The sequence below is a fragment of the Bidens hawaiensis genome, unplaced genomic scaffold (genome assembly GCF_021521415.1).
Source record: "Bidens hawaiensis isolate Kalapana, Puna unplaced genomic scaffold, B.hawaiensis_p1.1 tig00004733_1, whole genome shotgun sequence".
Classification (NCBI taxonomy): domain Eukaryota; kingdom Viridiplantae; phylum Streptophyta; class Magnoliopsida; order Asterales; family Asteraceae; genus Bidens; species Bidens hawaiensis.
Window position 1 is genome coordinate 551,840 of NW_027491292.1, and position 17,196 is coordinate 569,035.

Sequence of the window (17,196 nt, forward strand, 5' to 3'; positions counted from 1 at the left end):
TCAAAAAAGAAAACCAAAAGAATTAAGTCGTAATATGTTTTAAAGGTCAATGACATTTGCTTGGCTTGTTGGTTTCTTCAACTAAACAAGAAGAAGAAACTTTGACCCTGTTTTATTTATTTTTTATTTTTGTATTTGGTTCTTTATTATATAGTATGGGTGAGCAATAATCGAACTATTAATCGAAACTGAAAAGCGACGAAATTAAATCGAAATTAATCGAAAACTTTGTCAGAAGCATTTTTGTAAATGAGCCGGATGTCCGGGGTCGTCCAGACATGTGTTTGACGAGAAGTTTGTTTATGTTTGTCCGCTTAATAAATGAACCGAACACGAACAATTTTTTTTTCCGTTCGATAATCTTAACTGACAAACTTGAACATAGGTCGGTTCGTTCAATAATGTTCGTGAACATCCGGTAACGATTACACCTTTTGAAATTAATATTCAATCGTTTATGTTTGTTTAACTTGTCTATTAATGTTTGTTTTCCATTAGTCGGCCTTTGACCTCTAAAACTAAAACTCGTTCCAAAACTTCCGACGTCTAGGGTTTCATCACCACCGTCAACCACCACCGGAATCACCACCGCGATGAGCGGCAGAGTCCGCAACTTCCGTCGTCGTGCCGGCGACACCGACGCCGACGACAGTAAACAACCAACCACCACCAAAAAACCCCAATCGAAACCCTCAACCGTTCAAAACCCTAAAAAACCTAATCTCCTCAGCTTCGCCGATGACGACGAATCAACCGACAACACTCCTCCAATTACTCGAATTCCAAAACCTAATTCCAATTCCAATTCCAATTCCACTCGGTTTTCGAAACCTTCGGTTCACAAATTAACCTCGGTGAAAGACCGAAGCTCATCGAAACAACACACGGCTTCAAATGTACTTCCACAAGCAGGTACTTACACTAAAGAAGCACTTCTAGAGTTACAAAAGAATTCCAAAACCCTAGGTAGTAGTAGTAGTTCGGCTCGGTATCGGCCACCGCTATCGAAACTAGCTTCTGCGGAGCCGGTTATTGTGTTAAAAGGTTTGATTAAACCGGTTAGTGAGGGTGGGTTAAATATTAAACAAGATGAGGATGATGAGGATGATGATATGGAGGAGGATTTGGTGCCGGATAAGGCGATGATTGATGCGATTCGGGCGAAACGAGAGCGGTTGCGGAAGTCGGGGCCGGCTGCGCCGGATTTTATCGCGTTGGATGGTGGGAGTAATCATGGTGAGGCGGAAGGGTTGAGTGATGAGGAGCCGGAGTTTCAAGGAAGGATTGCGTTGATTGGCGAGAAAAACAAAAACGATGCGAAAAAAGGCGTTTTCGAGGATGTTGTGGATTTAACGAAGGGTATAAGTAAAAAGGAGACTGAAGTCGGTTTTAGTGGTAATGGATTTGGTGTTGATGATGAAGAAGATGAGGAGGATAAGATGTGGGAAGAAGAGCAGGTTAGGAAAGGGTTAGGGAAACGGATCGATGAAGGGGTTGTCGGTAGAGGTGTGAGTAGTACCAGTGTTGCAGTGCAGCAAAGGGTTGTGTATCCGGCTGGTACGAGTTCGTCTTATCAGTCGGTTAGTGATGGTCCGAGTATTGGTGGATCGGTTGGATGGTCGTCGGGTTCGGAGACGTTGTCTATATCGCAGCAGGCTGAGGTTTCTAAAAAGGCTTTGTATGAGAGTGTTAAGCGGCTACAGGTATGTGTCTAAGCGTTCTATGTTCTTTAATTTTATGTACTGAAGTTTATACAGTTTGTGTTTTTTATATGGTGCCTGGTTTGTTTTTTTTGAATAATATTTGGCTTTCATGGAGTTAATTGTTTACAGGGTAGGGTTGCTCTTTTAGCAGATAACATGTTTATAGCTAAACTAGAATACCTTGTGATTGTTACTATACTGAGTGCACACTGGGTGCACTTAGCAGTCTGAAAACCTTTTGGATATAGATGCTTGAGAATGTGATCTTGAATGAACAAATTGACCACAACATGGCACATAACATGGCACATGCTTATCAGTTACTTCATCTGCATACGTGTAGCTTAGGCACTTGTAGCAAGAAAACATGGCTAGATGCCGTATATTTAAGTTGCATAAGAGAGGCATTATGTCGTATATTTAACTTTCATCCACTGATTGCACTCACAGTTTTCCCCCCCTCAGTTTTGAGGATTATGTCATGTCGATAATTAACTTTTTTTAGATTATTGTAACAAACAAGCAAATAAAAAATGTACTTACTAACTTTAAAGTTGCATAGGCCTACTGAACTGCATTAGTTAATCTTACTATTGTTTCCAGTAATCCATTCACACCATTCTTCAACTTACAAAAAAAATTTCTTGAAATTGTAGTGATAAAAAATTGGGCACTTGATGATATTTTAATGCAGAGAACTTAAAGCATCCTTTTGAATTGAGCAGAGATGAAAACATAAATCTTATGTTGACTTGTGCTTTTGATAAGATCTTTGAATAATGAAACCATTAGGTTAAATTTGAGGGTGATAGAGGCTGTTAGTGATCTAGAGTGTGGTGTATGTGTATATGTTTATATCATTAATAATCAGATGAACATAGGTGGTGTTACATATTTCATTTTGAGAATGATTACTTAATTATGACCTTTTAAAGACACTTTCTACTCCTTTCTAGTGGTTTGTTTATAGTGAAATTGATTATGTTTATGATAATTTTAAACATCTGTTTTAGGCTTTTAGTTCTGATATAAAATTGCAATACGCATTTTATAGTAATTATTCTTGATGGGTTCAACTATATGAATTACAAGTTTACCCTTAGGGCGAAACAAGTTTTTTTTTTATTTTAATCGCGGTTTGTTGCTTAAAAGCATGAGTTGCTTGAAATTTTAATAAGCAATCTCAAACACCTGTGTAGTTGTAATCACATAATGATAAGGACTTTTCTTTATCTACGATAATCACCGTAATTATACTTTTGATGACTTGAGAAATTAAAAAAACAACATAACAAGTTATAAGAAGTTTGCTCGTTTCATTAAATGTTCTGTTTTTTCTTGTGTAATATCTTTTGTATAGTGAACTCACAGTGTATTAACTAATCTTTTCAGGAAACTCACAGCCGCACATTGACTTCATTGACCAAAACTGATGGATTATTGGCTGACTCATTGGCAAAAGTTGCATTTCTTGAAAATGCTCTCAATGCTGCTGGAGACAAATTCATCTTTATGCAAAAGCTTCGCGACTATGTTTCTGTCATATGTGACTTTTTGCAGGTATGTTTGTATGTATGTATATATGTGTGTGCCTATAGTATATATATATAATTTATCATGGATGCATTTTCTCCTGAATTTCAGGATAAAGCTCCATATCTCGAGGAGCTAGAGGACCAAATGCAAAAGCTTTACAAAAAACGTGCAGAAGCCATCTTTGAAAGAAGAACAGCCGACAGTAATGACGAGCTGACCGAACTTGAAGCATCTGTCAATGCCGCAATGGCGGTTTTCAACAAAGGCGGCACCAGCGCCTCTATGGTTGAAGCTGCCACCGCCGCTGCTCAAGCGGCATTAATCGCCTTACGTGAGTCAAAAAACCTTCCTGTGAAACTAGACGAGTTTGGGCGGGACGAAAACTTACAAAAGCGCATGGACATGAAAAGAAGAGCGGAAGCCCGGCAACGAAGAAAAGCCCGATCTGAGTCAAAACGAACGTCGACCATGGAAACCGATAGTTTAATAATAGAAGGGGAGTCAAGCACGGATGAGAGTGACAGTGACAGCTCAGCATATGAATCAAACCGTGATCAGTTACTTCAAGTAGCTGGTCAAATATTCAGTGATGCAGATGAAAAATTTTCTCAACTGTCCTCAGTTAAAGAAGAATTTGAAAATTGGAAAAAGGAATATTCTTCTAGCTACAGGGATGCTTACATGTCACTGAGCATACCTACAATCTTTTCTCCTTATGTAAGGTTGGAGCTTTTGAAGTGGGACCCACTTCATCAGGATTCAGATTTTTTTAATATGAAGTGGTACGTACGCTCTGCTCAAATTTCTTGAACCTGACAGACGGGTATGATCCAGCAGTTAAGTGGGTGAGTAAATTGCTGGCAAGGGTTTTCATGACGGGTCGGCCTGTAAACGAACAGAACAAACATGAACGGCGGCGTGTTCATGTTTGTTTGCTTAACTTTAACCGAACACGAACATGGCCAATTGATCGATTGAATTTTTTGTTTGTGTTCGTTCGTTAAGAAAAATAAACATGTTTGTTCGTTAATAGACTAAATGGACAATTTATCAATGTGAACGAACAAACATAACCGAACACAAACGTACATTTAAAAGGGTGATGATATATGAGCTTGTAAAATAAAAGTTTAATTTTAAAAATACACACACATATACATATATTTTAAACTTTTCCTAAGTGAACATAAACGAACGAAACATGTGTTCATGTGTCATTTACTTGAATGCACAAGATATCTTGTTTGTGTTTGTTTAATTAATAAACAAACCTCCCGCCAAAGGTTTTACGAATGGTTCGTTTGTAGGCCTAAATTGACGGGTGTTCACATGTCAATCTGTCATTGATCCAACCAATAAACTTATTCCTATTTTCATTTTCGTTAATAGGCATTTAAATGAACCCAAACATTATCTTATTTTATGCTTATATTGATTTATTTTCTCAGGCATGGATTGCTGTATGATTACGGTATGTCGGATGATAGAACTAAAGTCAACTTGGATGATGTTGATGTTGATGCTGATGACGACCTTGTACCTAATTTGGTTGAAAAGGTTGCTGTTCCTTTATTACAGCATGAGCTGGCTCACTGTTGGGATATGTTTAGTACTAAGGAGACCAGGAATGCTGTTTCTGCTACAAAATTGGTCATTTCCTATTTTTCACATTCCAGAAAAGCAGTTAGTGAACTCGTTTCTGTTCTTCATAGCCGTCTTTCTGAGGCAGTATCAAATCTCATGGTATATAATTTATTATTATAATTATTGTTAACAGCTGACTGCTAAATTGTTAATTTATGTGCTGATGTTGTGAAATGTGTGAAAAACAGGTTCCAACCTGGAACACTTATGTGCTGAAGGCGGTACCAAATGCAGCTAGATTTTCAGCGTATAGGTTTGGTATGGCGGTACGGTTATTGAGAAATATATGCTTGTGGAATAATATTCTGTCGACTTCGGTTCTTGAGAAGCTTGCTCTTGATGATCTTTTGAGTGCAAAGATTCTTCCTCATCTTAGAAGCATTCAGTCAAACATTGAGGATGCAATCACGAGAACTGAACGAGTTGTTGCATCGATGTCTGGCGTGTGGGCTGGTCCAGAAGTCACTGGTGAAAGAAGGTACATACATGCTTAAATATATACATACAAACCTACATCGGGATATTTGTACTACACACACACATATATATCATACTACACAGATGATATTAGTACCAGTACGCATATATGCAGTATATAATTATATATGTAGCATACTGCATATGTGTAGTATGGAGTCTTTGTTAGTTTTATTGTGATCCTTCCCCTACTTACCTATGCACGTTTACATACTAATTTACATATACATGCATACATACATAAATACATTCGAACTTACATAATCTTACAAATATACATATACACACATACCTATACTATAATTGCATACACACATACCTATACTATAGTTGCATACACACACAGATATACAATACTTGCATATACACGCGCACGCTCATACGTATATGTGTATGCCTATGCATGCACAAAAACATAGGGCCTATGGGTGTAAACGAGCTTAGCCGTTTGTGAGCTACTCGAGATCGGCTTGCCACAAGATCGAATAGAGCCGAGCTTAAACGAGCTCGAGTCTTTAAGCTTTACTTATTGAGCTTGACTAGCCTCGCGATCCTAAACGAGACTTTTATTTATATAATTGTTCGTATGTTAATTACATATTTGAATATTGGTAATTTTTATATGTAAAATTATCAACTGCATAGTATATATATTATGTTCTGTATAAACTTATAGTTATGTGTTTACAAAGAGGTAATTATAAATTTGTATAAATCATCATCATCATCATCATCATCATCATCATCATCATCATCATCATCATCATACTCAGTAAATCCCACCGATAGCAAAGCTATGGTAGGGTCTGAGGAGGGTAAGATGTAGACAGCCTTACCTCTACCCCGAAGGAATAGAGAGGCTGCTTCCGGTGAGACCCCCGGCTCGAATAAATTTGTATAAATAAAATTATAAAAGAATAAACAAGCCAAGTTCGAGCTTAGGTGTGATTAGGCTTTGCTTGGCTCGCATACACCTGTATGTCTGCATACCATTTAGGCCGAACAGACACGAACATGAGCTTTGTGTTCGCTCATTTAACTTTAAACGAACACAAACACTAAATTGAACAATCATTTGTGTTCATGTTCGTTCGTTTAAAAAATGAACATGCTCGTGTTTGTTTAAAACTAAATGAACACTCTGATAAATGAACACACTTAAACGAGCTGAGCCGTTTGTGAACTACTTGATATTGATTTGCTACAAGATCAAATAGAGCCGAGCTTAAACGAGCTCGAGTCTCTAAGCTTTACTTATCGAGCTTGACTAGCCTCATAATCCTAAACAACAAACATAAAACTTTAACTGCATGATTCATTCAAAAATCACATCCAAAATTGTTGTTAAAATGTACATGATTCGTCCAAAATAATCTATCAGGATTCTATCAAAAGTTGAAGGGTCCATCCTTGGTGGTTCTAATGTACATGTTATATTTAAGAAACTAATAATTAAATACTTCACCGATAACATGAATTAGATATTAGGGATGTATTAGATTATTAGGGAATGAAATTTTCAAACAACGCTATCTGTATTGCTGTATTGAAATTAAATATTAGGGATTTAAAAATTACACATTTTTGGGTCATATAATTTACAAAATACAAATTGTGTTCAGTTATTTTCTAAACAAACATAAACAAACACAAATGAACGCTCATGAACATAAATGAACGAGCGAAACATGGTGTTCATGTTCGTTCGTTTTAACTAAATGAACAAAAATTTTGTTCATGCTTGTTAAATGAACATAAACGAACTTCCTGGCACTGAACGTCTGGTCCATTTACAGGCCTTGATACATATAAACATGCATAATCATATATAGACGTACATATAAACATGCATACTCATATGTATACATCCACACACACATTTGCATATACATATATGAAATATATGTACATCAGTGCATGCAAAACTAATTTTAAGCGAAGAATTGCAAGAAGTTGAGAACAGCATACATAACCGCTATATGTATCCCAGTATTGAATATGTGCTGACACACACATATTGATTATGTTAAGTGTTGGTTGCATAGTAGAGAATGCTTATTTGTTGGTGTTTACATTTTCAGCCCACGATTGCAACCAATGGTGGATTACTTAAGTGTTCTCGGCAGAATACTGGAGAAGAAACAGAGTTATTCTGGGACAACTGGACTTGCTCGCAGGTTGAAGAAGATGCTTGTTGAACTTAACAAGTATGATCACGCGCGGCACGTTTCTAGAACCTTCAATTTAAAAGAAGCTCTTTAGTTCCCTTTTTGTCACAAATGGTTAGTAATAAACATATAAAACTTAGTTTTTTATTTTTAATTAAATTGCTTTTTAACCAGGCACACTGCGAGTTTATTTGTAGTAATGAGCTGATTCTCAATGTACTAGTTTTATGTTATGTCTTGTGCTATTGTTGGTTTGTGGTATATGAAATTACGAAAATGCCCTTGGAATGGGCGGGATGAGGCTAAAACTTGAACATAGCAACAATTCTTAGACTTGATTCTTAACCATGCCTCTTGTAATGGCTTTTAAAGCGGTTTTTGTTTAAACCAAACCTCGGTAATCAAGCTTTCAGGTTCAAGCTAATCGGTTCTAGTTATTTGGATTTTTGTTTGATTGATAGCCATAGGCTACCTTGTATCTAACAGTCCAACACTGTTTAGTTTTGGGTTAATTAATAATTGTGTACTTGGGTAACGGGCTGGTTCGGGTCGGGCTAGTTGGGTTTGGGGTAGAGGTGCACAAAACCGGTTTTAAACCCAAACCGAACCGGTTTATAAACCGAACCGGTTTGGTCAACGGCTGGTTAAAACCGGTTTGACTCAAACCGGTTCGGTTTATAAACCGGTTTACACACAAGATAGGTCGGCCTGGTCACGTCGGTTCGGTTTGGTTTATAAACCGGTTTACTCGGTTTTAAACCGGTTTTTCTCAAACAGATTCGGTTTTAAAACCGGTTTGGTCGATCTTAAGGGGAACCGGACCTGAAATTGACGGTTTGGGTGTTTGGGAACCGGTTTGGGTGAAACCTATTTTTATTTTTCACATACTATTATTCAACAAAAACCCCAAAACCAAATGGAGTTGCAAGGTGCCAAGAACAATATTGGCCTCTTCTTATCTCTCACTACATTTTTGGGTTGAAGCTATCTCGATTGCTTGTTTTACTCCAAAAGAGCAATCATAGTTAAGGGAGTGTTTGGGATTTCTTATTTTTACCTCCTTATAATTTATGACTTATGATAAGTTAAAAAAAAGTGTTTGGGTTTCTTTCTTATGTGAGGAGAAATTTTAATAAGTTACACTTTTGTAACTTATAACTTCTTCTTATAAGTTATAAGGAGGTGAAAATAAGGAATCCCAAAATCCCCTAAGTGTCTTTTGAAGACTCCTTATTGTTCGAGGTCTTAAGCCTCCTTAATCAGCTGAGCTACATGGTTTTTGGTTGCAAATATATCTTTATGTTTCTTATTAAACTCAAAACAATTACAATAAAGTAGCAGGCGAACAGGCAGCAAGTTGCGGCGGAACCCCCTTTTGAATAGCAAAGCCAATTCTATAAAAGCGAAGCTTTGGGACTTAGGAGTCGAAAAAGTACCATGTACGACACGCTGAACCCTGCTAAAAAAATTCACAACCTCCGGGACAGAAAACCAAATGTATTAAAAGCAAATGGGAAAATTGGCTTCATCAGCTTTATTCTCAAATCAGCTTAGGTTTTTCTTTTTTTTTTTTTTGAGAATGTAACGTCCTCAAAGATAAAAAGAAAAAAAAAAAGGCTAATTTGAGAATAAGGCCTATGAAGCCAATTTTCCTTGGATACTATGAGCCTTTAGATTTTATTATGATCGAACAAGCAAGGTTGCTAGAGAACGCATCAATGTGTCATTTAATGTGTCGTTTGACACCCCAGTCAGGGTCCAAAATATGATACATGGTATTGTTATGGTAAGCTTTGAAAGACAATGCTTGTCTTCCCATAAAGGACAAACCTGTCATATCCAAGATTCCAAGGTTTGTGATGCATGCTTTGGAACATGATTTTAATCGTGTCGTTACATTTAAAGGAAAAAAAAATACAACGTCATATACAAACTCAGCAAACCCATTGGTCACTATTATGCACCAAGCGCAGTGTTTGTTGAAATGATTACATCCTATAATGAATGAAGAACCAAATGCATATTGTTGATGCTTAGAATAGAAGATGAAGCTAAGTAAAAAGGAAAGGATCAACATACAAGGTTCCCCTGAAAACAAGCTTCAATGAAAATTGAAAATACTGTGAAAACCGAAAACGTCAACATCATGGAATGATATTAATCCCTCTCATGTAAAGTTCAAGGGCTAGTTATATAAATATATCATAGTATGTTTTAGTTAGTTTTTATATTAATGTATTGTAAAATGGTTAAAGTTGTAAAAAATAGCATTAGGTCAAAATACGTGAACGATGGTCTATATATATCTTCCAAATCAACGAAGAATTCATACCTTTTGCAATTCAATTATTGTTTAAATGTTATTCTTATCAATCTCCATCTTATATTATGGACAACAATTTTTATTATAATATTAATGAAGATTTGTTCTTTATTTAATAAAGAAAAAAAGTTTTTTTCTTTTTATAAACTAAACCAAGTATAGGGTCGCTGGTATCCATTAATATATTTGGTTTAAGGTTTAATTATTTAGTTATACAAAGATTTGTTCTTTGTTTATACAAGATACAAATTTTTATAAACGTTTGTTTTGATTCTTACAAGTTTAAAAGGTTTTTGGAACCTCTAATTATACTTTGTGTATAATTATTATTCTTGATTGGTGATCAAGTCGGAAACACCAAAGGAAAAGAATTCCCTTGTGACTTATGAAGAGTTGGGATTATCTCTTGCAAATTACTAATGCCCTATGTTAAAGTCTACAAAATATACAACATGGGCAATTCGAATGAAGATCATATTAGATGCAAACAGTCTTTGGGAAAAGATAGATCCCACCAGTGAAACAAATGTGGATGTCAAGAAAGACAAGTGTGCAATTATATTTTTGTTTCAAACTCTATTAGAAGATCTATTTTTGCGAGTGGCAGAATGTAAAATTACAAGAGAAATGTGGGAAACACTTAAAAGGAGACATCTTCGTGCAACACAAATGCAACAGGCAAGATTGCAAAGCATCAAGTCTGAATTTGATAAGTTGCAAATGAAAGACGGTGAGACTATCGATTCTTTCACAACGAGGCTAACAAATATTGTTAGTAAAGCAACTAGCTGTAGTGAAAAATTCGAACAACCTACATTAGTAAGAAAAATCTTGACCTCTATGCCCGATAGATTTTTGCAAATAATTGCTTCAATAGAGAAATTTACGGATCTGGCCAATGTATCCGTAGATGATGTCATCGGGAGGCTTAAAACCTTCGAAGAAAGGATTAAGTCTAAAAGAGGAACTGTGACTGATGATCAAGATAAACTCTTGTTCAAGAGACACGACAATGAACATGGTCGTGGCCAACAGTTTGGAAATCATGGACGAGGTACATTCCGCCAGTCGCGAGGACGAGACATGAAAACTTATGAAGATAGAGAGGATACCTATTTTAAATCAGAAAGATCTGACAATAAGCCACAAGAATACAATAGCGATCACCCCATAGCGGGCACAAAAGATAAGTCTCGCATTGTGTGTTACAAATGTAGCAAGGTTAGACATTATGCCTACGAATGTCTAAATAGAAAACACAAGAATGACAAGGCTCTCTTAGTTGAAACCGAATATGAAGAGCCTACCTTCTTGATGTCGATATAAAGAAGACAACAATTGATAATGTGATATGATCAAAATGTAGAAGAAAGTCACGTGAAGCAAGAATTAGCGAAGTGAAATCGTGAGAAGCAAGTCGTGAGAAGCAAATCGTGAGGAACAAAATAAAGTCGTGAGAAGCAAACGAATTTGTGTGAAGTAAATCAAATGGAGCATTCAATGAAAGGAAGGAAGCCATAGTTCAAGGTTAAAGAATAACGGCGTGAAAGACGAAAATAGAAGATTTGAAGAACGTAAGACTCTATCTTTACATGTACGTGATTAAGGGGGTGAATGTTAGACATTAATCCCTCACATGTAAAGTTTAGGGGTTAGTTATGTAAATATATCATAGTATATTTTAGATAGTTTTTATATTTATGTATTGTAAAAGGGTTAAATTTGTAAATAGCATTAGTCAAAATACATGAACGATGGTCTTATATATCTTCCAAATCAATGAAGAATTCATACCTTTCGCAATTCAATTGTTGTTTGATTATTATTCTTATCAATCTTCATCTTATATTCTGGGCAACATTGTAAACATATAGAGAAGAAGTCAGAACCCTAAGCTCTTTTACCATATACATCCTAAATATTTTATGAATTTATTTTTGAAGAACCAACAATGTTGGTAAACAACTCTTTAAAAGAGAGAGATAAGTAAGAAGACTATGAACAAAAGTTACAATCTTGTTCAAACTCTACTACACTTATCTTCTTATATTTAGTATCTTTTTCTTTCAATTCTTAGTGGGGGATTGCTGATAAATATTTCTTGTAAGCCGTATTTTTTAGTCAAAGTATTGAAGAACATGATCTTCATATTGTCGATATCTTTTGATTTTGTCCTTGTTTGTTTTGTTTCATTTTGTTCTTAGGAAATATCATTTGTAATCCACTAGTTATTCAGTGAGGTATTGAAGAAAAGAATAATTCAGAAGACAAAATTATGAGTAATGGATCAGAATTATGAAGTATTCTTCAAAATGACACTTAATTAACGCCAAACTTAGAAGCAATGGGTAAGCTTCTGAACTCTCCATGACTTAGTGTTCTCCCACTGAAGTACGGAGCAACGACTTATACATCATCATCGGCTTAACGAACCTAACAAACATCCAATGTTCTAAATGACTCAAACACAACATTTAAGAAATTCAGTTGTTTACAATAGAGAACGCTAAGATAAGATGTTAGACTCTAGTATTGGCCATAAGGACGGAACTACCCTGGAAAAGTGGCCAATCATAATTTCCGCCCATCCTCAACTTCCCGATGATGGTTCGCCTAACATAGCCAAAAGTCTTTGACCTCAGCAAACCAAGTGTGTGGACAACCTATCCAAATACTTCGCATTTCTTCTGTCGAGTACTATAGATACGTGAGAGTTTTTATTTAATTATTTATTATTGTAACATTATTCGATATCATACACTCAACATTATATTTATATCTATCGTCTCTATGTGATAGTCTTGATCTATCATTCCATACAAATTGTTTATTATTTGTTGAGATCATTGGTCGTCAATACCCCTTATCAATGTGGTATTGACTTGCGATATCAATGTGGCGAAACTCGTTTTTTATATATTGGTTAATCAAGGTAAAGTTGTTGAGAAATCCGGATCTTAGATGAGAGCTTCGGTGCACGCGTTTAGCTTTAACGGGAGAGAGCTTCTAGAATATTTATTATTTTGCTATAAATAGGAAACCTATTTTCTTTTATAGTGTGTGTTTTTAAAGGTGTAATTAACCACCCAAGGGGAGTTCTGTAGGTCCTCTAAATGGATCTCAAGACTTGACTCGGATCAATCCGTGTTGTTGGTTAGCGGAAATCACCAACGACACTCGGATCTCGGATCTTAGTTTTGTTTAGTTTATTTTCTAGAAAGTAAGAAGAAAAAGGAAGAAGTTAGAGAGAGAAACTTCTTTTATTTCCCAAGTGAGTGTTGTGTTGTGAAAGAGTTATGGAGAAATAGGTAAAGTGCCCTTTATATAGGGTCCCCATTTCTCCAAACTTTACATAATAAACCTACAAAATAAACGGACCGAGTATATACTACACCGACTAAAGCAAAATAAAACGACATATACAATCTTAAAAACAATATATAATATTGGCCCTACAATCTCCCTCTAGGATTGAGTATGTCGTGGAACCTACGTCAAGTTCTTTGCTTCGTCTTTATTTATTGAAACTTAGTACTTGTCTTGACCAGGATCTTGAACCAGATTGGATCTTGAACAATTCTTTATTTTCCAGTCTTGTAGATTTGAACTTCAATCTTATTTTCTGGGAAGGATCGGCATCAACAAATTTTAGAAACATCAGATGCGGGAGGCTCGACATCTAATTTTCTTTTGTTGACTTTCTTGAGCCGACTGGTTTCTTTCCTTGTCTTCAGAAACAATCAGTTCATCTTTAGGTTCAATCACCAAGTTTCACGTTCTCTTTTCTTTTAAGCATTTCAACATCTCCAACTCCGAGCAGACTTGATCTTGATCTACCTGTCCATGTACACCTGCACAAAACTTAGAACGAATAAGATACGTTCACAGACCCTCTCGAGGGTCAAGAAGAAATCGTTCATAGGCCCTCCCAATTTCAGTCCCTCAACTTGTAAATTATTTGTTTAAGTCCCAGATTTCCAACGAACTTTGCATGAACGACCTTAACAACAAAACTCATGATTTTGAATAAAACAAGGTTTAATAAAATATATACGAACATAATAAAAACTTAAAATCTTTTTGGCATTTTCATATATTTTAAAATAGCGAAAATATTACATAATATTTTGAAGTTGAAACATAAAATAAAACAAAAGAAAATAAAAATAAAATATAGGAATAAAGATGAAATTAATGTTATATATAAAAAAAATATTTACTTAAATGTTTACCAAGTTGTTTTTGTGAGAAAGATCACAATAAGGAATCACATTATCTGTTAACGTTCTAGATCACACTTCTATTTGAACATTATTATGCCAAGAACCCAAAGTCGATTGTAGATATAATTTGTCCACTTTAAACTTAGCAAGTATTTTGATGTCAACATGATACGTTAAGGTACAATTAGGCACGATGCTTATGTGGTCCTCACTTAGTCAGACATGTTACTGATTCCATCATACCTCGGGCTTACTTTGTGTTAACATATCACCTCAACTTGACTTAAACCTTTCTTAGTTGATCACAGTACTCTTATTAACATACTTGACACTTTGTACATTATTTTGTGTACACTTGACTCGATCTAGAAAATTAAAATAAAGCAGAAGATTCAGGGCCTTAACAATCAGATCTTGTATGACTACAAAAGAGAAAGTCCAAGGCTTGAATCAAAATAAATGAAGAAATAAAGCAGAAGTTAAAATTCCTAGAACTGATTCTTTTTCTAACTCTTTTTCTTGGTTTTTCCTTTTTCTTTTCTGTTTTCTTTTTCTTGACTTTTCTTTTTCTTTTCTTTTCCTGACTCTTTTTTCTGACTCAAGGAAAATTAAAATTGACACTTGATTACATAAGACAACTGTGATCAGGTAAAGAGAGGCTTGGGTATGACATGTTTAATTACATTTCATCCTTCATTGATATGACTTTACCGGAATCATGCAACCACTTCTTAAACGTGTAACCACTAGTACTGGCAATAAGACAACGGTGATCAGGTAAAGAGAGGCCTGGGTATGACATGTTTAATTACATTTCATCCTTCATTGATACTTTACCGGAATCATGCAACAACTTCTTAAACGTCTAACCATTAGTACCGGCAAGAATTTAGGTTTTTATCACTATGACACGTACTCATTTGTCAAACCTATCTACACATCAAGCAATGATCTTGTTGGCTTTTAATCTGCTCTTTTCATGTGCTAGAATCGTTAGAGATAATTTCTTATCATTTTCCAATGGTTGGATCAATTTCTCAAAATTTTGAAAATTTTAATTATCCGACTCTCTCTAAGCAGGAGCTCCCTCTAAACGGGACAATTCCTTTTAGAATTTCTTAAAAGTAATATAAAATCTTTTTGGTAAATCAAATGATTTGTTTTTGCTTTTCTTAGGATGAACTGAAAATCTTTTTTGTGAGTTAATTTTAACTCATTTTCTCTCTCTAAAATTGTAACATATTAGAAAAATATTTACAATTTTATATACAAAAAGATAGATAGGCTGTTTTAATCAAAATTAATCATGCCGAACAATTCGACCATAAATTCAAATCGGGTATGATCGATGGCTTAGTGAAAAGGTCAGCAAAGTTGTTGTCAGATGGACAATCTTAAGCATGCATTATCACATTGTATAACAAAGTTGAAGAGATTCAAACCGAGATCCAACAGCTGATGCTGGATCTATCACTTGAGAGAAGCAGTTGGACGAGGTTGGTTTGAGAAACGCTCAAAAAGTTGTTGTTGAACCATTTAAACAAGGCTTCCATTCCTTAAAGTTTGTCCTCCCAATGTCTCTTATGAAAGACCCGAATCTGCCATCGAATGGTTTAGCATCAAATAGCAAGGGTTCGTCTCCCATCATATGTCGGGTGCAATCACTATCTAAGTACCTAATACTATTGATAGTCCTCCTTGATTGACCCTGCATGCACTAAGCATTCAAATAGACATGGGTTCCCGGGATAGTTTTGTCCCAGGAAGGTCAACCGAAAATCAACCAAACTTGATTTTATTTCCTGAAAACCATTTATTTCTTGTTGGATCCTCACTTGATGAAGAACAGTCCTTAGGAATCCAAGTAAAAACTTGTTCCTTGGTTTTGGAAATTTTGGACTTTTCTTTTTTTGATTTTGAAACTGTTTTTGGTGAATCCTCAGACTTTACAGTCTTAGGATCCTTTTTGATTTTATCCTTCTTGGTTTTCCAAAAAGGTTTCTTTTTTTTGTTTTACTTTATTTATTTTGGATCTCACATCCATTTTACTGGGTTCACTATCAGCTTGATCAGTCCTTGAATCAGGGCTACTAAAAGCTCCTTTTGAGGACTGACTAAGCCGCCAAGCTGTTGCTAGAACCAGTGCTTGCAATGTCTTGCAAGGTGAGGAGAGTGACCACACACAAAACAACACTTTCTCCTAGGAGTGCCATAGAACTCATATGAACTATAATGTGGTTGGTGTGGTGGGAAAGGTGATCCTTGGAAAGGAACATGATTATAAAACCCATTTGTGTAATAAGGATCAACAAAATTTTGTTGATAATGACCATAGTAGTTGTTATCATAGAAGTTGAATGGCTGAGGATTTGTTGATTGATTGGTTTTTTGAGAATATGATCGTTTATTTGGTGGAACATATTTACAAGAAGTACTTGCTTTTTCATTTTCAAAAACTTTACTTTCACTTGAATTATCCTCAGTCTCACAACTTGATGATGAACAACTTGATATGTTCACCTCAACAGGCCTACTTTCATTGACACATTTTTCAACAAAAGTTTCATCACAAACGGTTTCATAAACACAACTCGTGTCCGTTTCCACCGACCCACTTTCTTCTACACAACCAGCTTCAAAAGATACATTGATGTTAGATTTATCAGATGATGGGACTGGAGCAGCAGTTTGTGACACCACGGGAACAAATTTCACTGGTTTTGGTGTTCTACCAACCCCGTATGCCATTTCTTCCTCGGGAGAAGTATTATAGCTAAAGTGGGGCAAAATGGTATAGTTGTCATTAAAAGGTGGTGGTACGGCAGTGTAATCGTACCCCAGCCCCGCTTTTACTTTAGTACTTCTCTGGGCTCCAATAAAATCATATAATTTCTCAGATAATGCTTCAAATCTTTCGACTAACTTTTCTTCTTTCTTTCTATCGGAAGCATCAAGTTTCAAACTTTCAATTTCATATTTTAATTCAGAAATTATGTTTAAATAATTTATTACTTCATGTTTAGCTTGAAAAATTTTTAGTATAAGATTTGCTACATCATCATAGTGAGTTTTAATCTTTTCAACGTAGATCTTGTCGGCTTTTACATACTCAGCATTTAATT

At 35.5% G+C, this 17,196-nt stretch overlaps 1 protein-coding gene across 1 annotated transcript; it reads left to right on the top strand.

Annotated features, from left to right (window-relative positions):
- The first annotated feature begins 593 nt into the window (after window positions 1-593).
- On the top strand, window positions 594-7,765 carry LOC143627762 (transcriptional repressor ILP1-like). The gene is made up of 6 exons (XM_077097513.1): window positions 594-1,703; window positions 3,096-3,263; window positions 3,348-4,021; window positions 4,688-4,982; window positions 5,072-5,361; window positions 7,442-7,765. Exons 1-6 carry the CDS (start codon window positions 594-596, stop codon window positions 7,620-7,622), a joined length of 2,718 nt encoding a protein of 905 aa, XP_076953628.1. The 3' UTR covers window positions 7,623-7,765.
- Window positions 7,766-17,196: the final 9,431 nt, after the last annotated feature.

Bases quoted from the DNA above. Each gene is read 5' to 3' on its own strand.
- LOC143627762 (XM_077097513.1), top strand. From the start codon at position 594: ATGAGCGGCAGAGTCCGCAACTTCCGTCGTCGTGCCGGCGACACCGAC. The intron at 1,704-3,095 runs GTATGTGTCTAA...TAATCTTTTCAG, and splicing joins AGAGTGTTAAGCGGCTACAG to GAAACTCACAGCCGCACATT. The intron at 4,022-4,687 runs GTACGTACGCTC...TTATTTTCTCAG, and splicing joins GATTTTTTTAATATGAAGTG to GCATGGATTGCTGTATGATT.